Source organism: Trichomycterus rosablanca, chromosome 26 (genome assembly GCF_030014385.1).
Source record: "Trichomycterus rosablanca isolate fTriRos1 chromosome 26, fTriRos1.hap1, whole genome shotgun sequence".
Lineage (NCBI taxonomy): Eukaryota > Metazoa > Chordata > Actinopteri > Siluriformes > Trichomycteridae > Trichomycterus > Trichomycterus rosablanca.
In genome coordinates, this window is record NC_086013.1 from 7,873,544 (window position 1) to 7,892,793 (window position 19,250).

Consider the following 19,250-nt stretch of genomic DNA (forward strand, 5'->3'; position numbering starts at 1 on the left):
TCGCTCGCCGACTAGTGTGAGCTACCCAACAACTCGATCCGAGCGCTCGGCGACCAAAGAGAGATGTCTGGATCTAAGTCGCACAACTGGCAATGAGTGCTATGTCGAACAGCCAGTAAGAACGCAAGATACGGTGTGAGGGGATATGCAGGGGAGGAGTTGTAAAACGGTGGGACAGGGGCATAATATAGTTTATATCAGAATACATCAAAAAACACAAGTTTTACAGTATTTATGACCTTATCGTTCTCTACAAACGTAACACCAACGCTGCATTGCAAAAAATATTTATTAACCTCAAACTCACTATAGAACAATCCATGCTGTTCGCATAGCCAAATCAGATTCATTTATTTTTTCTCCTTGATTTTACGCTGCACATCAGCGCACAAACTTTGATCGCTTGCTACTTGTTGACGTGCATTTTTGGACGTGGTATCATTAAACCACTCGTCACTTCTTGCGTTTCTTTTCGTGACAAAACATAATTTGGGAGACCAGAGAAGCTCATCTGCGATTCCAGTTGGTGATAGATGGTGTAGTGTGAAACCCCCTATCACCGATCAGTCGTGTAGTGTGAAAGCCACACCGACTTGAAAGACTCGCGATTACAAGAGATCCAGTTGTGTAGTGTGAACCGTACAGCGACCTGATGACTTGGAAAGTCGTGTAGTGTGAACTTGGCATTACTATGCTGTCTAGTAAGATATCTTAAAATTTCAACGGTGTTTTGCCTGTAGAACGAGTGAGCATCCGATGCTGCCTTAGCGGCGAAAGCAATCCCAGCATTCAATGCGGCACGACTTTTCTAACAAAAAAAAATGTTTTTTTTTGGCAGACGTCGCATTGGTGCAACGAACGGAGTTATTTTCAAATGTAAATAAATTATCATTGATGTTTAATTTGTATAAAGATGTGAGTTGACATGCTAGCGCATTGTGCCACCTCATCCTATTGGTTTGAATGGCATGAAGCTAACTGTGTTAGCTTAGTAAGTAAAACCCGATGTTATCGCGCTGTCTAAGTAACACGTTCAAATAACATGACTTATAAGTCCGTGACTTATTAGAATTCTCTCTACTGAGGCAGCTGCCTATGTAGGCATTAAGAGAGCAAGGTAGCTCCCTAGATTTTTGAACACACCCTACATGGTCAAAAGAATGTCTGCACCCATCCTGATTATCGAGATCAGGAGTTTTAGCCACACCCACTACTAACAGGTTTATAGAATCAAATAAATAAAATTAATTCTTTATTCTTTTATTGTTTGTTTTATAGGGATGTAACGATGCAACACAAGACAGATAATAACCGATTCAATTTGACATGTGAAATTAATCGATATTGACTTTAAACAGCAGAGGGCGCTGGCGCTATACACCTCGCGTGGTTGCCGTCACTGGCGCTATACGCCTGGTTGCCAGATTCAGAGATTTTCAGCCAAATTGGGCTTAATTCAAAATTGTTTTGCATAGTTTGTACCTACCTCAGAAATAAAAGGGCATTCATTATTTAGATAAATAAAAGATAATCACTATTACAGTATTTTATTTACTTTTTTTAAGAGATTAAAAAAAGTCATTTGTCTTCAATTTCAGTAAAAAAAATCGGGAAAAAATCATATCATGAACCCAGTGTCGTGAATTGCATCGCATCGCATCGTAAGTAGAGTGTATCGTTACATCCCTACTGTTTTACCACCACTATTCCATTCATGGTTGCGGTGTGTACTGTTCACCAGGTGAAATCCTGGATGCGCACACACACACACACACAAGGGCAATTTTAGTAGCTTAACTTCAGTTAACCTGTGTACATATCATTAAACTGTGGGAGAAAACCGGAGCACCCTGTGGAAACCCACACAGACACAGGGAGAACATGCAAACTCCACACAGAAAGCAGCCGGAACACTTCTCCTGGGTATCAAACCCAGGACCTTCCTGCTGTGAGGCAACAGGTGCTACCCACCAAACAACATGCTGCCCTAAATAACCATTTAGATGATTTTAACTTTATGGCAACAGTTGGTCTTATGTCTGTTCCAGCATTACTATGCCATGGTTTGGTGGGTTTGGTGTGGAGGAGCTGGAGTGGCCTGCAAAGAGCCCTGACCTCAACCCAACTAACCCACCTTTGGAATAAACTGGTGCATGGATTGTGTGCCAGGGCAGTTACTTATAAGTCAGTATGAAGATTTTAAACTAGTCCCCTGTTTAAAATGATTCCTATGAACCATAATAAAAAAAAAACTACTTGTGGAAGGAATGGTGTACCATTTCTCTACTTCCACAGACCTGTAGACTTTATGCTAAGGTAAATACAAATTTTATTTAAATTTTGTGGTGGCTTGTGGAGGCCCAGCACCTCCCCAGTCTCAACCTCACAGACGAGGTCTGACTCAGAGATGTTCACAAGTCACAAAATGCGAGTCCGAGTCAAGTCAAGAGTCAATATACTATACACAAAACATATATTGGAAATGTAGCATAGAAATAAACAAATAATTTGTAAGTTCAGATAAAAAAACAACAGATTAGCAACTGTATTTTGCCATTTTACTTAGTGCCTTTACTTTCCTAGTCATTGTGCAAATGAATGTAATTTCATTTGAACGTAACAAGAAGGTACCAGTTAAAAGCTTAAACTGATACGTTTTGTTTTCATTGCAAAACAAAAGCGCGTGATAAATCGGCCAAAATCCAAAACACAGCAAAAACAAATCATAACCACTGCTTACCTTAGCTTATGTTCTTCCAGAATTTATAACCGTGTGTCCCATGAGGAATATAAACCGTTATTTTGTAAATGTGCTTATAATTAAAAACCTTCAAACTTCTCCCGGTTGTGAAGTAAAACACTAACTCATTAGAAAGCCAGTCAAGCGTTTCATTGACACATCATCTGTGTGACACAAACTGAATAAATGCAAATAACAGCATTTCTTACTAAAAATTAAAATCAGAAGGTCTGATTGGTTCAGAAAGCGCTCTTTCAACCATTAGTGCCAATTCTGTAGGAGCGTTCCATTTACCCCAGTTGTTCCTGTGAAGTGCACTACGTAGGGTATTCCTCTATTTTAAGCGAGATTCCAATCCAAAGGTAACGAAAATGTTCAAATGAAGTGAACTTGTCACATGTAACTAATGTTAACACATGCTGACGCTAGGGACTCTTGTTGTTTACGAGTCTTTTGCGAGTCATGAGTCGAGTCCGAGTCATTTGAAACGAGTCAGAGTCTGAAGACGCTGTGTGTGCTGTGGTCAGTCGCCTGCCTTTCAAACTCTCAAGTTTAAACAGACCAGTCTTCTGATTCATTATCTAGAATAATGAGAGCCATCCAGGTCTCATCAGTCTGGGTGTCCTGACCCTTGACTGTACTAATAAACAAGTTACTGATTGATGATAATAAAAGTGCCCTAAAAACCAATAGAGAATAATTAAAACCAGCAGTGTATGCAGCCATCACGCTGCAGATGGATGCACTTCAATAATTTATTCAGTCTGAAGGTACAAGACGAGTGTATGAGCGCGCCTGTTAACATCATAACTGAATACATTTGGGAAAGGTGTTTATAATCCTGGCCATTATTTTGACAGAGAAGCATCTGTGTCTTATTTATGTTCTGAAATAAGTCAAATATAATAGGACTTAAATGCAAGTTAATTTTCTTGGTGGAAATGAGCTGTCAGCTGTTTACGCTTCATAGTTTCTTGTGTGTAGTTCTTTTGGACACACAGTCTCCATGAGTTTTAATACAAGCACTAACCTTAAATTCTAAAATAAAACAGGAGATAAAAACTCCAGGCTGATAAATCAGATCACGTTTTAAGGTTAAATTATGCTGGATTACAAGGAAAACTTTACCTTAGTCAAAGATTTTTAGAAGCAATAGGGGTTAAAATGCCATATAAAATATAAAAATCTAATAAACTTTACACCCTCAGCCATGCAATCAACACTCTAATCCAGGGGTTTTCAACCTGTGGGGTACATGTCTGGGGGGGGGGGGGGGGCGCGAGTGCCTGTTCAGGGGGTGTGGACCACCACAGAACAGGTATTATTTAGGTGGTGGATCATTCTCAGCACTGCAGTGACAACGACATGGTGGTGATGTGTTAGTGTGTGTTGTGCTGGTATGAGTGGATCAAACACAGCAGGGCTGCTGAAGTTTTTAAATACCGCGTCCACTCTATTAGACACTCCTACCTAGTTGGTCCACCTTGTAGATGTAAAGTCAGAGACGATCACTCATCCATTGCTGCTGTTTGAGTCTTCTTCTAGACCTTCATCAGTGGTCACAGGACGCAGCTCACTGGGCGCTGTTGGCTGAATGTTTTTGGTTGGTGGACTATTCTCAGTCCAGAAGTGACAGTGAGGTGTTTTAAAAACTCCAGCAGCGCTGCTGTGTCTGATCCACTCATACCAGCACAACACACACTAACACACCACCACCATGTCAGTGTCACTGCAGTGCTGAGTCCTGACCACTGAAGAACAGCATAAAAGGGGCTAACAAAGTATGTAGAGAAACAGATGGACTACAAAGTGCTTCTATATGGTAAGTGGAGCTGAGAAAATGGACAGTGAGTGTAGAAACAAGGAGGTGGTTTTAATGTTATGGTTGATGGCTATTGTAATGCCTATTGTAATTTAATAATTACCAGTGCACATTTTAAACTTGACCATTAGTTTGATCAGTAAGATTAAAAATCAGAGGAAAGAAAACACATACAGAGAATGAACCAAAATATTCAATCAGACAAGTCAGACAAGTGTTAGTGTCTAGTGTTTTTTTACATTTTGAGAAGGTGCATTTGTTCTCTAGAGGAGAGGCATGTTTCACAATAATTAAATAGGTTTAAGACAGGCTATTAGGATAGGGCTTCAAAAATGGTATAATAGGGGCGGCACGTCATTCAGTGTGTGGCACTCTTGGCTCACAGCAAAAATGTCCTGGGTTTGATTCCCAGGTGGAGTGGTCCAGGTCCTTTTTGTATGGAGTTTGCATGTTCTCCCTGAGTGTGGTTTCCTCCCACAGTCCAAAGATATGCTCGTGAGGTGAATTGTAGATACTGAAATTGTCCATGACTGTGTTTGACAGTGAAGACTTGAACTGATGAATCGTGTGTAACGAGTAACTACCTGTCCTGTCATGGACGTAACCAGTAAAACATGACATTAAAAATCCTAATAAATTAATAAATAACGATATAATAGTTTATTATTACGTATAATAATAATAATTTTCTTTCTACAGGCTTTTTATCCGGCTCATTTCAGTGGTCTGGATGAGGATGGTTCCATTTTTGTGAATGAAGCTGCATTCTTAGATCCATCTATTAACAATCGACACCTGCATCATCACCAGAGTCAACGTCATCATAACTGCCCCAGTGCCCAGAACAGTCTGAACTCTCTGCTAGCATTGTCAAATCATACACACCCCACAATCAGCATCCAAGATGAGCAGTGTACAGAAGACCAAGGTACGAAATAGTAGTAATTAATTCTTATAATTTCAGACCATGATTTTAGTTGCTGATAAGGATTATGGCAATGAATAAAAGTTATAATATATTTTTTTTTACAAACTTATATTTATTTTAGCTACAGTGGTTAAAAGATGTACAAATTTAAACAAATACAGTATCACAAAACCAAATCTCACACCACATAAAACAACAAAACCAAACCCTATATTTTAATTCACAACTGAAATGTGGCATCTTTGCACAGTGAAGCACCTTTTTAATACTATCTGTACACCGATCAGCCATAACATTAAAACCACCTCCTTGTTTCTACACTCACTGTCCATTTGATCAGCTCCACTTACCATATGAAAGCACTTTGTAGTTCTATAATTACTGACTGTAGTCCATTTGTTTCTCTACATACTTTGTTAGCCCCTTTTCATGCTGTTCTTCAGTGGTCAGGACCTCCACAGGACCACTACAGAGCAGATATTATTTGGGTGGTGGATCACTCTCAGCACTGCAGTGACACTGACATGGTGGTGGTGTGTTAGTGTGTGTTGTGCTGGTATGAGTGGATCAGACACGGCAGCGCTGCTGGAGTTTTTAAACATCTCACTGTCACTGCTGGACTGAGAATAGTCCACCAACCAAAAAATATCCAGTCAACAGCGTCCAGTGGGCAGCGTCCTGTAACCACTGATTAAGGTCTAGAAGATGACCTACTCAAACAGCAGCAATAGATGAGCGATCATCTCTGATACCAGCACAACACACACTAACACACCACCACCATGTCAGTTTCACTGTAGTGCTGAGAATCATCCACCACCTAAATAATACCTGCTCTGTGGTGGTGCTGTGGGGGTGAAAGCAGGCTAAAAAAGTATGTAGAGAAACAGATGGACTACAGTCAGTAATTGTAAAACTACAAAGTGCTCCTATATGATAAGTGGAGCTGATAAAATGGACAGTGAGTTTAGAAACAAGGAGGTGGTTTTAATGTTATGGCTGATCAGTGTGTATATACATATGTATATATACAGTGCTTTGCAGAACCTCACCGGGGTTCAAGTCAGAACTGTTACTTGACCATTTTAATTTTGTTTTGTTTTAGTCTCATAGACTTGCTGGTGTACTTCAGATAGTCATTTTTGAATTAAAGATCAATTTCCCCTTTATAAATACTGGTAGAAAGCAAAATTTATGGTTGCATTAATTATGGCTAAGTTAAGTTACCCAAACTCTGAAGCATTCCCACGCCGCCATGCTGTCGCCACCGTGTTCGACTGTTGGTATGATGTTCTTGTTGTGGAATTTTGTGTTAGCTGTGTTTTGGCAAAATTAAGACAATGTTCCTTTTGGTAAGCTGTGATTTTGCAACTCTCCCAAGAGTTCTTCTTTCACCCATTTTCTTTTGAGTCTAATAATGCTGACATTATTTAAATTGCAGTTTTTTTATGTCTGGGTTTTTCTGTGATGTTGATGCCATTGACGTCATTGATGGAGAGATTTTGTAGGCTTTATTTGAATATTTAATACTAGCTTTTCTGTGGTTTGCTGAAGTCACAGACGTATAAATGGCTGTACTATACGTACTATATTATTATTTTTTGATGAACAGAGCTGACAGTAGAGCAATTAAGGTTGATAATATATAGTTTAATTTAGACAGAGACCAGTTTCCAAACATACTGGCTTGTCAAGTCGTAAAAAAAAATTATGAAAGAAGAAAGTTATAATAACAATGAGTCACATGGAATATAAGATGACAAATTATACACTGTTACTTGTAACATGTAGCGCTTTTACTCACAGCAAAAATATTTTTATTACCCATTATTATCAGCCATTATTAACAATAAAAAGAAACTTGATTTTCTGGCAAAGGGTTACAGTCATGGGCAATACTGTAATCCTATAGAGGCATATCCCATAACCTCGATGCAAACCATTGGCTTTACCCTCAATAATCTTTACCCTCAATAATCTTTACCCTCAATAATCTTTACCCTTTACCCTTAATAATACTCCTATAATTATCACTTGCTGTAGGGCAGGGGTGTCCAAACTGTTTTTGTTGGGGGCAGATGGAGTGAAACATTTGCAAACATGGGATACAGACTGAGTATTTATGACTGTGTTGTGTAAACTAAGATTTTGCCAGTTTCACTAACCAGTTGATAATCCTTATGGGAAGATTATTATACTTCTTTAAATTAAACGTACACAATTTCCTCTGAGCCACCATATTTATATGTCCATAAACCCTGGAAGATTAATGTAGGTGTAATATAGGTGTAATATAGCAGGCCAATTTAAATTATATTTCTAAAATATCTCGCAACCCATTTTAAAATACAACTCCAAATCAGAAAAAGTTGGGACAGTATGGAAGATGCAAATAAAATAAAAATGCAGTGTTCCTTACATTTACTTTGACTTTAATTTGATTGCAGACAGTTTGAACGTGAGATATTGAATGTTTTTTTTCTGATTAACTTCATTTAATTTGTTAATAAACATCCATTCCTGCATTTCAGGCCTGCAACACATTCCAAAAAAAGTTGGGACAGGGGCAATTTAGAGCTAGTAATGAGGTGAAAAAACTACATAATGATGTGATTTCAAACAGGTGATTGTAATCATGGTTTAGTACAAAAGCAGTATCTAGGAAAATCTTTGACAAGCAAAGATGATCAGAGGATCTCCAGTTTGTCAACAAATGTGTGAGGAAATGCTTAAAAACTATGTGCCTCAAAGAAAGATTGTAAGGGATTTCTCTAAAGTACATAATATCATTAAATGATTCAAGGAATCAGGAGGAATTTTAGTGCGTAAAGGCCAAAAGGACAAGGGCGCAAGCTTAAGCTGAATGCCTGTGATCTTCGATCCCTCAGACGGCACTGCATCAAGAACTGCCACTCAACAATAGCTGATATAACCACATGGGTGAGGGATTACTTTGGCAAACCTTTGTCAGGCTCTACAATACAGAGTTACATGCACAAATGCCACTTAAAACTTTACTGTGCAGAAAAGAAGCCTTATGTTAACCATGTACAGAAGCGGCGTCGACTTTTCTGGGCTCGGAGGCATCTAGGATGGACCATCACACAGTGGAAACGTGTATTGTAGTCAGATGAATAAGCATTCTTTAAGGTCTTTTTTTGGAAAAAATGGACGCCGTGTGCTCCGGACCAAAGATAAAAAGGACCATCCAGACTGTTATCAGGAACAAGTCCAAAAGTCAGGGTCTGTAATGGTATGGGGCTGTGTCAGTGCACTTGGCAAAGGTCATTTACACTTCTGTGATGCAGCATTAATGCAGAAAAGTACATTGAGATCTTAGAGCTACGTATGCTGCCTTCAAGACGTTATCTTTTCCAGGGACATCCATGCATTTTTTAACAAGACAATGCAAAACCACATGTTGCACACATTACAAAGGCATGGCTGCGGAAGAAGAGGGTACGGGTACTGGAATGGCCTGCCTGCAGTCCTGACCTGTCCCCAGTAGAGAATTTTTTAACGAAAAATGCAACAACGATGACCCCGTACTGTTGCACATATTAAGACGTGTTTGCAGGAAGAATGGGACAAAATAAAAATGTAAAACACTAAATCACTTGGTCTTCTTGGTGCCAAAACATCTTTTAAGTGTGGTGAAAAGGAATAGCAACATTACAAAGTGGTAAAAGCTTTACTGTCCCAACTTTTTTTTGGAATGTGTTGCAGGCCTGAAATGCAGGAATGGCTGTTTATTAATAAATGAAATATCTCTGCAATACGTCTGCAAAAAATTAAAAGTCAAAGTAAATGTAAGAAACTCTGTGTTTTTTAATTATTTGCATTTTCCATGCTGTCCCAACTTTTTCTGATTTGGGTTTGTGGTAATGGACGACAAATGGCCCGCGGTTCGTAGTTTGGACACCAATGCTTTAGGGCTTTTGTTAAAAAAAAATGGGTTTGGTTATGTAAACATGTGATCTAATTGATATAGTATGGGTGAGCATGTGATGCTGTCTTGTGAGTATCCTGTATTGTGCACAGTATTTTTTAAATTAATATTGCACACGGATCCATTTTTGCTGGTTTGATGTAAATGAGTCCTTTTCATCATAAACATCGTTTTTACTGTCTGCCTGCGTAAACAGCATTTACAGTCTGGAAAAGTAAATATTTTAGATCATTAGAGACGTCTGCACAGACGCATCAGTTCACCATCGCCAAAGGCTTTAGCCAAGTCTTAAGAGTCTTCTTTTTGTTGTTAATCTGTCTGCTGACAAACATCCTCGCCCACACACATGCACACACACTCACACAGACACGCTGTACGTCACTGAAATCAGTTGCCTGTCTATTGACTGCCGGGGTGGGGGTGGCATGTGAATCACTGCAAGTTCACGATGGTAGACTGATTGGGACATTGATCTGAAAAATCTTTACCAAACTCATTACGCAGCGACTTGTCATTTCCATCTCTCTCTCTCTCATAAACACATACACACACACACACACACACAGAGAGATAGAAAGAGGGAGAGAGAAGCAAGAGTAGTATAATATTTACAGAAGAAATGTCAGGAACATGTTTCATACACACATTCTCAGCCTTACAAGTATATTTGGCAAAGGCTTGTCCTTTCTACTTGATGGAAGAACTAAGTGAGACCTGCTTTCCTTTAAAAGTGCATAGATACAGTAACTCCAAACACTGTCTTAATACATTGCTTAATTTGTAGAATCTGTTTTGTAGAAGTTCCTTCTTCCATATTTCTTTATATGCTTTGCACACCACAATATTGGCAGGATTGTTTAAAGATCCTTAGGTCAGTCAGATTGAATGGCAAATGTCTATCATTTGCCATCTTTAATTCACTAAATAGATGTTCACTAAAGTCTGGGAATCCACTCAAGTGTTGTTTTGACTGTATGATTTGAGTCGTTGTTGTATTGAAAGTTGAGCTGTTACCTCTGGAGGAGATTTTCTTCAAAGATATTCCTGTATTTCGCTGCATTCATTGGTTTCCCAATTCTGCCTGTTCTCCCTGCCACTGGGAAGCACCTCATAGCATGATGCTGCATGACGACCATGTATTAAAAGTATGAGACAGATGACCTGCAGTGCCTGTTTTTCAGCAGATGTAGTGCTTGCTGTTCTGCCCAAAGAATTCAGTTCTCATTCTTCACATGCCTTTATATGCCTTTCACTCAGCAGTGGCTTTTAATCTTGCCACGCTACCATATATGCCAGATTTATGGATGCCCAATTTGGCCAGGTTATGCCAAGGTCATTGTCTCTATAAAAATTCAGGCTGATGTGGCCCTGGGACACCTACAGCCTTAGATACACCGATCAGCCATAACATTAAAACCATCTCCTGGTTTCTACACACACTGTCCATTTTATCAGCTCCACTTACCATATAGAAGCACTTTGTAGACTCTAGTCGATCTGTTTCTCTACATACTTTTTTAGCTGTTCTTCAATGGTCAGGACCACCTCAGAGCAGGTATTTTTTTAGGTGATGCATGATTCTCAGCACTGCAGTGACATTGACATGGTGGTGGTGTGTTAGTGTGTGTTGTGCTGGTATGGTTGGAAAAGACACAGAAGCGCTGATGGAGTTTTTAAATACTTCACTGTCCCTGCTGGACTGAGAATAGTCCACAAACCAAAAATATCCAGCCAACAGCACCTTGTGGGCAGCGTCCTGTGACCACTGATGAAGGTCAGCAGCAATAGATGAGCGATCATCTCTGACTTTACATCTACAAGATGGACCAACTAGGTAGGAGTGTCTAATAGAGTGGACAGTGTGTGGACACAGTATTTAAAAACTCCAGCAGCGCTGCTGTGTCTGATCCACTCATACCAGCACAACACACTAGCAGCAGGCTAAAAAAAAAGTATGTAGAGAAACAGATGGACTACAATCAGTAATTGTAGAACTACAAAGTGCTTCTATATGGTAAGTGGAGCTGATAAAATGGACAGTGAGTGTAGAAACAAGGAGGTGGTTTTAATGTTATGGCTGATCAGTGTATACTGCAATTAAGTATAATCTGCCTTTGGTTATAATACCAATAAATAATAAATAAGTAATAATTTATTATACAAGTGTTCTTCAAAAAGTTTCCACACTTTTTTAACTCTATTTATTAAGAATTTCAAAATCAAAGGGCAGTACTTGTCCTCATAGTCACCTTCCGATGCATTGTTTCCAGCATCATACCAACTTTTTAATCATTAGCAAAAAAATGATTTTGGTTGAGCTCGTAGCCACTGATGCAGCTCTGCTTTCACATCATCATCACATGAAAATCGTCTTCCCTCTTAAAGCTTCTTTAAGAGGGACTATAAGCCGGATATAGCGTCTCTCTTAGCCTCTCAGACACGATCAATTACTACTCCTCCTACCCTCATTGTTCCAACCAAAATATAAAAATGAGGAAACTTTTTGAAGATCCCTCGTAATTAACAATAGCAAATAACTAGCCTTCATTTGTTTGGGACTTTTTGTTTTTTTGGTTCATTTGCAAATAAACAATTGCAATATAATATTATGTTACAATGCTTTAAACTGTGCTCTTTGTACATTTTCTTACTTACGTCACTGGTAGTAATAAATAAAATGTTACTTTTTTAATATCTGGTGGTCAAGACAATACAGTAGGTTGTAGGGATGTAACGACACACTCTAGCCACAATACTGTGTTTACGATACCTTTTTTTCCCAATTTTTTTTAAACAAAATGAAATTGACGACAAATTATGACAAAGTTTCCTTTAATTATTTCTCTTAAAAAAAAAATTAAATACTGTCTTTGTGCTTATCTTTTTTTTATCTAAATAATGAATGCCCTTTTATTTCTGAGGTAGGTACAAACTATGCCCAAGTACGGAAGCGTATTGCTGCCACACAGATAAAATAAAAAGCCATCAGTATGTCGTTATAACGAGAAAAGGATGTCGTTATAACGAGAAAGTATGTCGTTATAACGAGAAAGGATGTTGTTATAACGAGAAAATGATGTTGTTATAACGATAAAATGATGTCGTTAAAACGAGAAAAGGATGACGTTATAACGAGAAAAGTTCATTACCTTAAATGCTGCATAGCTGATGGAAGCGTATCTGCTGATGAAGAGACAGTTTGCACACATGCATGATGCTGTAGCTTGTGTAACCTTGCAGCTTGTTGTGCCGATCAAGATTCTCCTTTAGGAACAGTGCAACAATGTCTAAACTTAGTTTAATATTCAACATTTGTCTGACATTCGGCATTCCGATCTAAATAAGTGCTTGAAAAAACACCTAAGACCTTCTTATTTTATGATTTCTTACACGAATAAAAATAGTCAACATACTACAAAAACAATTTCATGTTCATTTTAAGATTACATCAATTTATCCAAAGAAAGGTTATAATGAAACCGTTTATCAAGCTCCCACTTCATCTAATGAGTTAAGGACCGTCATAAAACTAACTGAGAAACGTAGGAAACATTTACTCTGCACTTATCTAGACTAATAAATCCATTTAAATCTTGTATGATTTGTAATTTTGGAAATATAATTTGTATATTTCAAATAAATTTATTACAGATTTATTGATTTTTATTTAAATGTAATGTAAAATAAATACTATGTTATTTAAAAAAAATAAGGTTTTTGTAGTAGGTGAGAAACATTGATGTGTTTGTGTAAAAATTGTTTGACATTAATTCATCAAATCATACAAGATATGATTGTATTTTTTATTTTATCTGTGTGGCAGCAATACGCTTCCATACCCAAGTAATGCTTATTGTGTAAAAAAAAAACTGAAATGAAATTTTAAAACAAATCCAACATTATATAAATAAATGAATAATACAAATAAAGTATCCTCACATAAATCAATTTGGCTGGAAAATCCCCTACCTGGCAACTTTGTGAAGTGCCATTAACCAGGCGAGGTGAATAGCGCCAGTGCCCTCTGATGTTTAAGTGTATATTGATTCATTTTAAATGAATAACTGATTCGAATCGTGGCACATGTGCACCGATTTTTAACTGTCTTGTGGTGCATCGTTATATCTCTAGTAGGTTGTAATAGTTCATTTCAAAATTCTCCATACATTCTCTATTGGGGAAAGGCCAGGACTGCAGGCAGCCATGTCTCAGCCATGCCTTTGTACTGTGTGCAGCGTGTGCTTTTGCACCTGTTGACATCATTACCTTTTTTTTTTTTTTTACCTCATTACTTGCCCTAAATTGCCCCCATTCCTACTTTTTTGGTAATGGAGGCCTGAAATACAAGAATGGATGTATATTAGCAAATAATATGAAGTTGACATAACAAGTTGAGGTTGTATGTGCCAATGACCAGGACAAATGTTCCAAGCTGGAGCTAGTAAATAATTGAATATGTAATTATGTGTCATCTGAAGTAATTAGGTAGTGACTTTACAATTGACGTCCTAAAGCAAAAGGTCTTCTTCCCACGCTTCTGCAACATTTCAGATGAATACAGCTGAATTTCCACCCTGCTTTTAACTTGTTCATGCTTTGTTGCCTGGCTTAACTGAATACTTTAATCTTTTAGCCATTGTTGTATCTAGGAATCACGGCTACAGTTTTTCTATTTTTGGCTGTAATTACAGGGTCAGACGAGGTAGAGGTCAGTACGGGGAGCATTTTTAATTTAGAAACCAGAATGTGTAATTAAGTTCCAATAAATTTGAGTTATAGCTCGTAATAAAATTAGCAGAGCTTGTGCTGGGACTTGGCAAGACATGCCAAATTGGTCTACGGAAACATTGTGCGTGTAAACAGTCAAAAATGTGATACTGTTATATTGAAAATTATTAGATTTGGGTGGAGGAGAGACTATTACCCGCTTTGACGCCATATAACAACATTAAATGTACATTTATTACATTAAGTAGACTCTTTTATTTAAATTGTGATAGTATACATAGACTCAACTGTAGGCTCAGAAATGGCAGCCTGGTGGTAATGGGGCTTGAACCAGCAATCTTCTGATCACTAATCTAGCACCTAAAAATCAACCTTGTGAACTGATGAATCAATCTTGTGGAATAAGTTACTACTGTTCCTGTCATGAATGTAACCTAAAGTGTAAAACATGACGTTAAAATCCTAATAAACAAACAATCACTAACCAAAACATCAACTTGCATCATGTAGCTCAGCCTTGTAAAACCAGCACTTCTTCTTTTATAACACTAATTTAATACTTATTAGAGCATTGATCTTTAATTGATCTGTCATTGATCTTTAATACTGATTTCATAGCTTTTCCCTTTTTACTTACAGACCTTGTTTTTTTTCCTCAGGTGTCGGTCCACCAATTCAGACTCAAGAAGCATGGTCACCAGGAACAGTGGGGGTAGGGCTATATCAAGGTGATGCCCTGTCAGCGCCGCAGGCTTTAATTTCCATGGAAACGGAGAGCCAGGAGGCTGAAGGAGAAGAGAAAATTGTGTACCTTTAAGTTTAAGCCACTGTGTCTTGAACTCGGATGTTTAAACTGGGAACTGATAAAGAAAATGAAAGCCTAGCTTCAGTTTTGGTCGGGAAATTGCACTGATGCAGCATGGACCAATAATTCGTAGTCATTAGAATTATATTAAATTGCATTGTAAAGCATTTTTTTTTCTACATTTGCACTTTTTATACTTAAAAAAAATTTTCACAGTTATATCCAGTTTCCATGGCAGTTGGGACTGATCATAAGTAATTGTTCTTGTGTTCTTACATCTGGCATTTAAAGGTTTTCCAATTACTTTTGCTTGGGGAAACAACCATTTATCAAACTTTGCTGATCTTACATTGTACTCAGCAACATCTAAGTCAGGGATAATTTTTTGGTACATTTCTCTAACCCAAAACAGACCATTAGTCAGTGATTAACCATTAATGAACAAGATTAAAATAAACAAAGTTTATTATTGACAAGGCTGACTGAAGCACCATGTAAATGTCAGGTGTCCACATAATTTTGGCCTCATGCGCATTTAAAGTCAGAGGCTAGTGATATTTTTTAAGCTTTTTGTCATAGGAATAAATGTCCTAATGTTAACCATGTTTCTAATGGTAGCCTTCAACATCATACCCCAACATTTTGGTTTAGAAGTAGACCACAGCTGAGATGAGATGTGCTGCATGTGTGACAGATCTGCTAGTCTTTGTGCGCCACTGGTTTTGCACCAGTAAAGAGGATTGATGTCCTGTCCTGGTGGTTTTTGAAATAGCTGTTAGCTTCTCAGAGTCATCAGCTTTAGACGTATGTACTGTCACCGGCTGCTGATGTGTGATGGCCGCTTTAGTGGGCTTACGCTAGATCACGTTAACTACTGTTTCGTGATTTGAATGACAACCACCCCAACACACACACACACACACACCTGAGTGACTGTTATGGGTCACAAATACATATACACCGATCAGCCATAACATTAAAACCACCACCTTGTGTTTATCAGCTTCACTTACCAAATAGAAGCACTTTGAAATTCTACAGTTACTGACTGTAGTACATCCATTTCTATTTTTCACCCTGTTCTTCAATGGTCAGGACCTCCACAGGACCACTACAGAGCAGGTATTATTTAGGTGGTGGATCATTCTCAACACTGCAGTGACAATGACATGGTGGTGGTGTGTTAGTGTGTGTTGTGCTGATATGAGTGTATAAGACACAGCAGCGCTGCTGGAGTTTTTAAATACCCTGTCCACTCACTGTCCACTCTATTAGACACTCCTACCTAGTTGGTCCACCTTAGAAATGTAAAGTCAGAGACGATTGCTCATCTAGTGCTACTGTTTGAGTTGGTCATCTTTTAGACCTTTATCAGTGGTCACAGGACGCTGCCCACGGGGCGCTGTTGGCTGGATATTTTTGGTTGGTGGACTATTCTCAGTCCAGCAGGGACAGTGATATAAAACTCCAGCAGCACTGCTGTGTCTGATCCACTCATACCAGCACAACACACACTAACACACCACCACCATGTCATTGTCACTGCAGTGCTGAGAATGATCCACCACCTAAATAATACCTGCTAATGTGTGCCTTGCACACACCCCCTTCTTCCCTAACCGGATAAGCGGTTAAGAAAGTGAGTGAGTAAGTGAGTGTTTTGTCTTTGTTTTATAATAATTGCAACTATATTCATTCATGGTTACAGACTGTAAATTGCTACTTGTCTTTAAATATACTCAGATTGGAGTATTGATTTAAATACTAAATCTATTTATTGGCCCTAACTCTGAAAGCACATTTTCCACTAATTCTCTCTATGCACATTTTATCACTTAATTTTTTCTCCAAGGAACAAAGAAACAGTAAAAAGACACTGTTCAAAGAAAGTAATTATTGTCCTTAATGGGCGGGGCTATTGTTTTCATGATACTTTATTATGTAATTACATTACCTTTTATTTACTTTGCTTTTTAAGCAAGTATAGTATGTTGTAACTATTCAGCCACATTAACCATAGATGCAGCAACCCAATAATTTGTAAGTCTTGTTTGGTGTAATCATTATCACTGAACTACTCATAGTCCACTTTAATAATTCCACCTAAGTTGTGCGTACATTCATTTGCTTTTAAATAATCTACACAAACCATATAAATGCACTAAACTAATCATGTTAATAAACCCTATTTGGCTAGATTTTATTTGTGTTTTTGACCAACTGCAATGACACCGTTAGCATTACATTAATAAATGTAATGTGTGTGACCACTCGGGTGGCGCAGCGGTAAAATACGCTCGCACACCAGAGCTGGGATTTCGAATACATCATATCGAATCTCAGCTCTGCCATCCGGCTGGGCGGCCACATGAACAACGATTGGCCGTTGTTCACAGCGTGGGTAAACCGAATCAGGGTTCCTCATAACTGGTGCAATCACGACCTCTGCTGGCTGATTGATGGCGCCTGCACAGAGTTGGGGAATAATTCTGATCAGGGTGTGGCTCTCCGTGCACAAGGCTGATCCGCATATGAACCCGCCTCGTGCAGGTGAAAAGAGGCAGTCGGTACTGAGTATGTGTCGGAGGAGGTGTGTGTCAGTTACGAAGCTCCTCAGTCAGCAGTGGAGGGTTGTATCGGTAGAGGTGAAGCTATAGACTATACTTATTTTCTTTCTTCATACAGATGAATTTTTCTTTAGCTATTGATCAATGGACAATCTGTTTGGTTTTGGTTGGAGTCCACCAACACTGCTGCACCTGATAGACCACTGCAACACCATGTTAGTATCTTTTTAGTGTCATTGCAGCTCTAAAATAGTCCACCACCCAAACAACCTCTGTTCAGCAGTGATCCTATAGGGTCCCTTTCCACTGATGAATGGGGTAGATGGAGATAGAGGTGTCAGAGTACAGAGCAACAAATGGGAATAAAATTGAAATCTCTGAACTAGTGCAGTCAAGTTTGCTGGAGGTCGAAAATTCACCCAGGCCACAGGCCCAGTCTGCCCAGGGAGAGAGGCTGCCTGCCTGGGGAGAGGGAGGGCCTGCCCTGCCCCTTCTGATGGTGGTGACCTCGGGGTGGATTTTAAACTTTGACGAAATCTGACTGGAAAAGGGCCGCTCACCCAGGGGAGTCGCACCCCACCCCTCACCCCCCGTGCCCAGGGAGGGGCCCCGCCATGCTGGGGGGGGCCGAATTTGGGACCCGGGCAAAAGTTGCATAGCAGATTTTTTTTCTTCAATGCCATCTATAGCATTTATTATTATTATTATTATTTGTTTTTTTTAAAGCATGGTGCTTTTGTTTAAGGTTCCTGATTTGGAAATACATACTTAAATACTGCTGCCTGTCTGCATGTCATTATCCAGGATTTTCTCTTTCTTTATTTTTTGTTCATCCTCTACCACAATCCATAGGTAATAATGATACTGTAAAAGTCTTTTTTTTATCAGACTGTCAGATCTCACAGGTCGTATCTCATAAGGAATCTTATTGAATTTCAGTTTAAAAAATTGTGTTTGATTTTGTTTTGGTTCTTTCTTTTCATAGCCGTTATTTATTAGTGATGCATGTTGTGTAGTATTGATATGTATGTACATATGGACATATGTTTTGTACAATTGTATTTACTCATCATTCTGAGTGAACTGACATTGTCAAAAGCATTATTATATACATTATAATATTTGAACCTCTTAGAGATGATGATGACTGTCCAACATCTGTAAATAAAGATGGTATGGCTAGTCCATCTAGTGTTAGTTTGCTTTTTAGTTAGTTTGATTCATTTGTCTATTGTACCACAGCTTTATCCTGGTCAGTTTGTACACACACACACACTATATGGTGCTGGTCATAAAATTAAAATATCATGAAAAAGTTGATTTATTTCAGTAATTCCATTCAAAAAGTGAAACTTGTATATTATATTCATTCATTACACACAGACTGATATATTTCAAATTCAAATGTTTATTTCTTTTAATGTTGATGATTATAACTGACAACTAATGAAAACCCCAAATTCAGTATCTCAGAAAATTAGAATATTGTGACAAGGTACAATATTGAAGACACCTGGTGCCACACTAATCAGCTAATTAACTCAAAACACCTGAAAAGGCCTTTAAATGGTCTCTCAGTCTAGTTCTGTAGGCTACACAATCATGGGGAAGACTGCTGACTTGACAGTTGTCCAAAAGACGACCATTGACACCTTGCACAAGGAGGGCAAGACACAAAAGGTCATTGCTAAAGAGGCTGGCTGTTCACAGA

General features: G+C 38.5%; 1 protein-coding gene across 1 annotated transcript in view; it reads left to right on the plus strand.

The window, feature by feature from the left end:
- Positions 1 to 18,859, plus strand: part of arhgef28a (Rho guanine nucleotide exchange factor (GEF) 28a) — a 135,514-nt gene extending 116,655 nt beyond the window's left edge. The window contains exons 29-30 of the mRNA XM_062989040.1: positions 5,262 to 5,490; positions 14,827 to 18,859. Of these exons, the coding sequence (XP_062845110.1) occupies positions 5,262 to 5,490; positions 14,827 to 14,984 (387 nt within the window). The 3' untranslated portion in view covers positions 14,985 to 18,859. The remainder of the gene's footprint in view (positions 1 to 5,261; positions 5,491 to 14,826) is intronic.
- Positions 18,860 to 19,250: the final 391 nt, after the last annotated feature.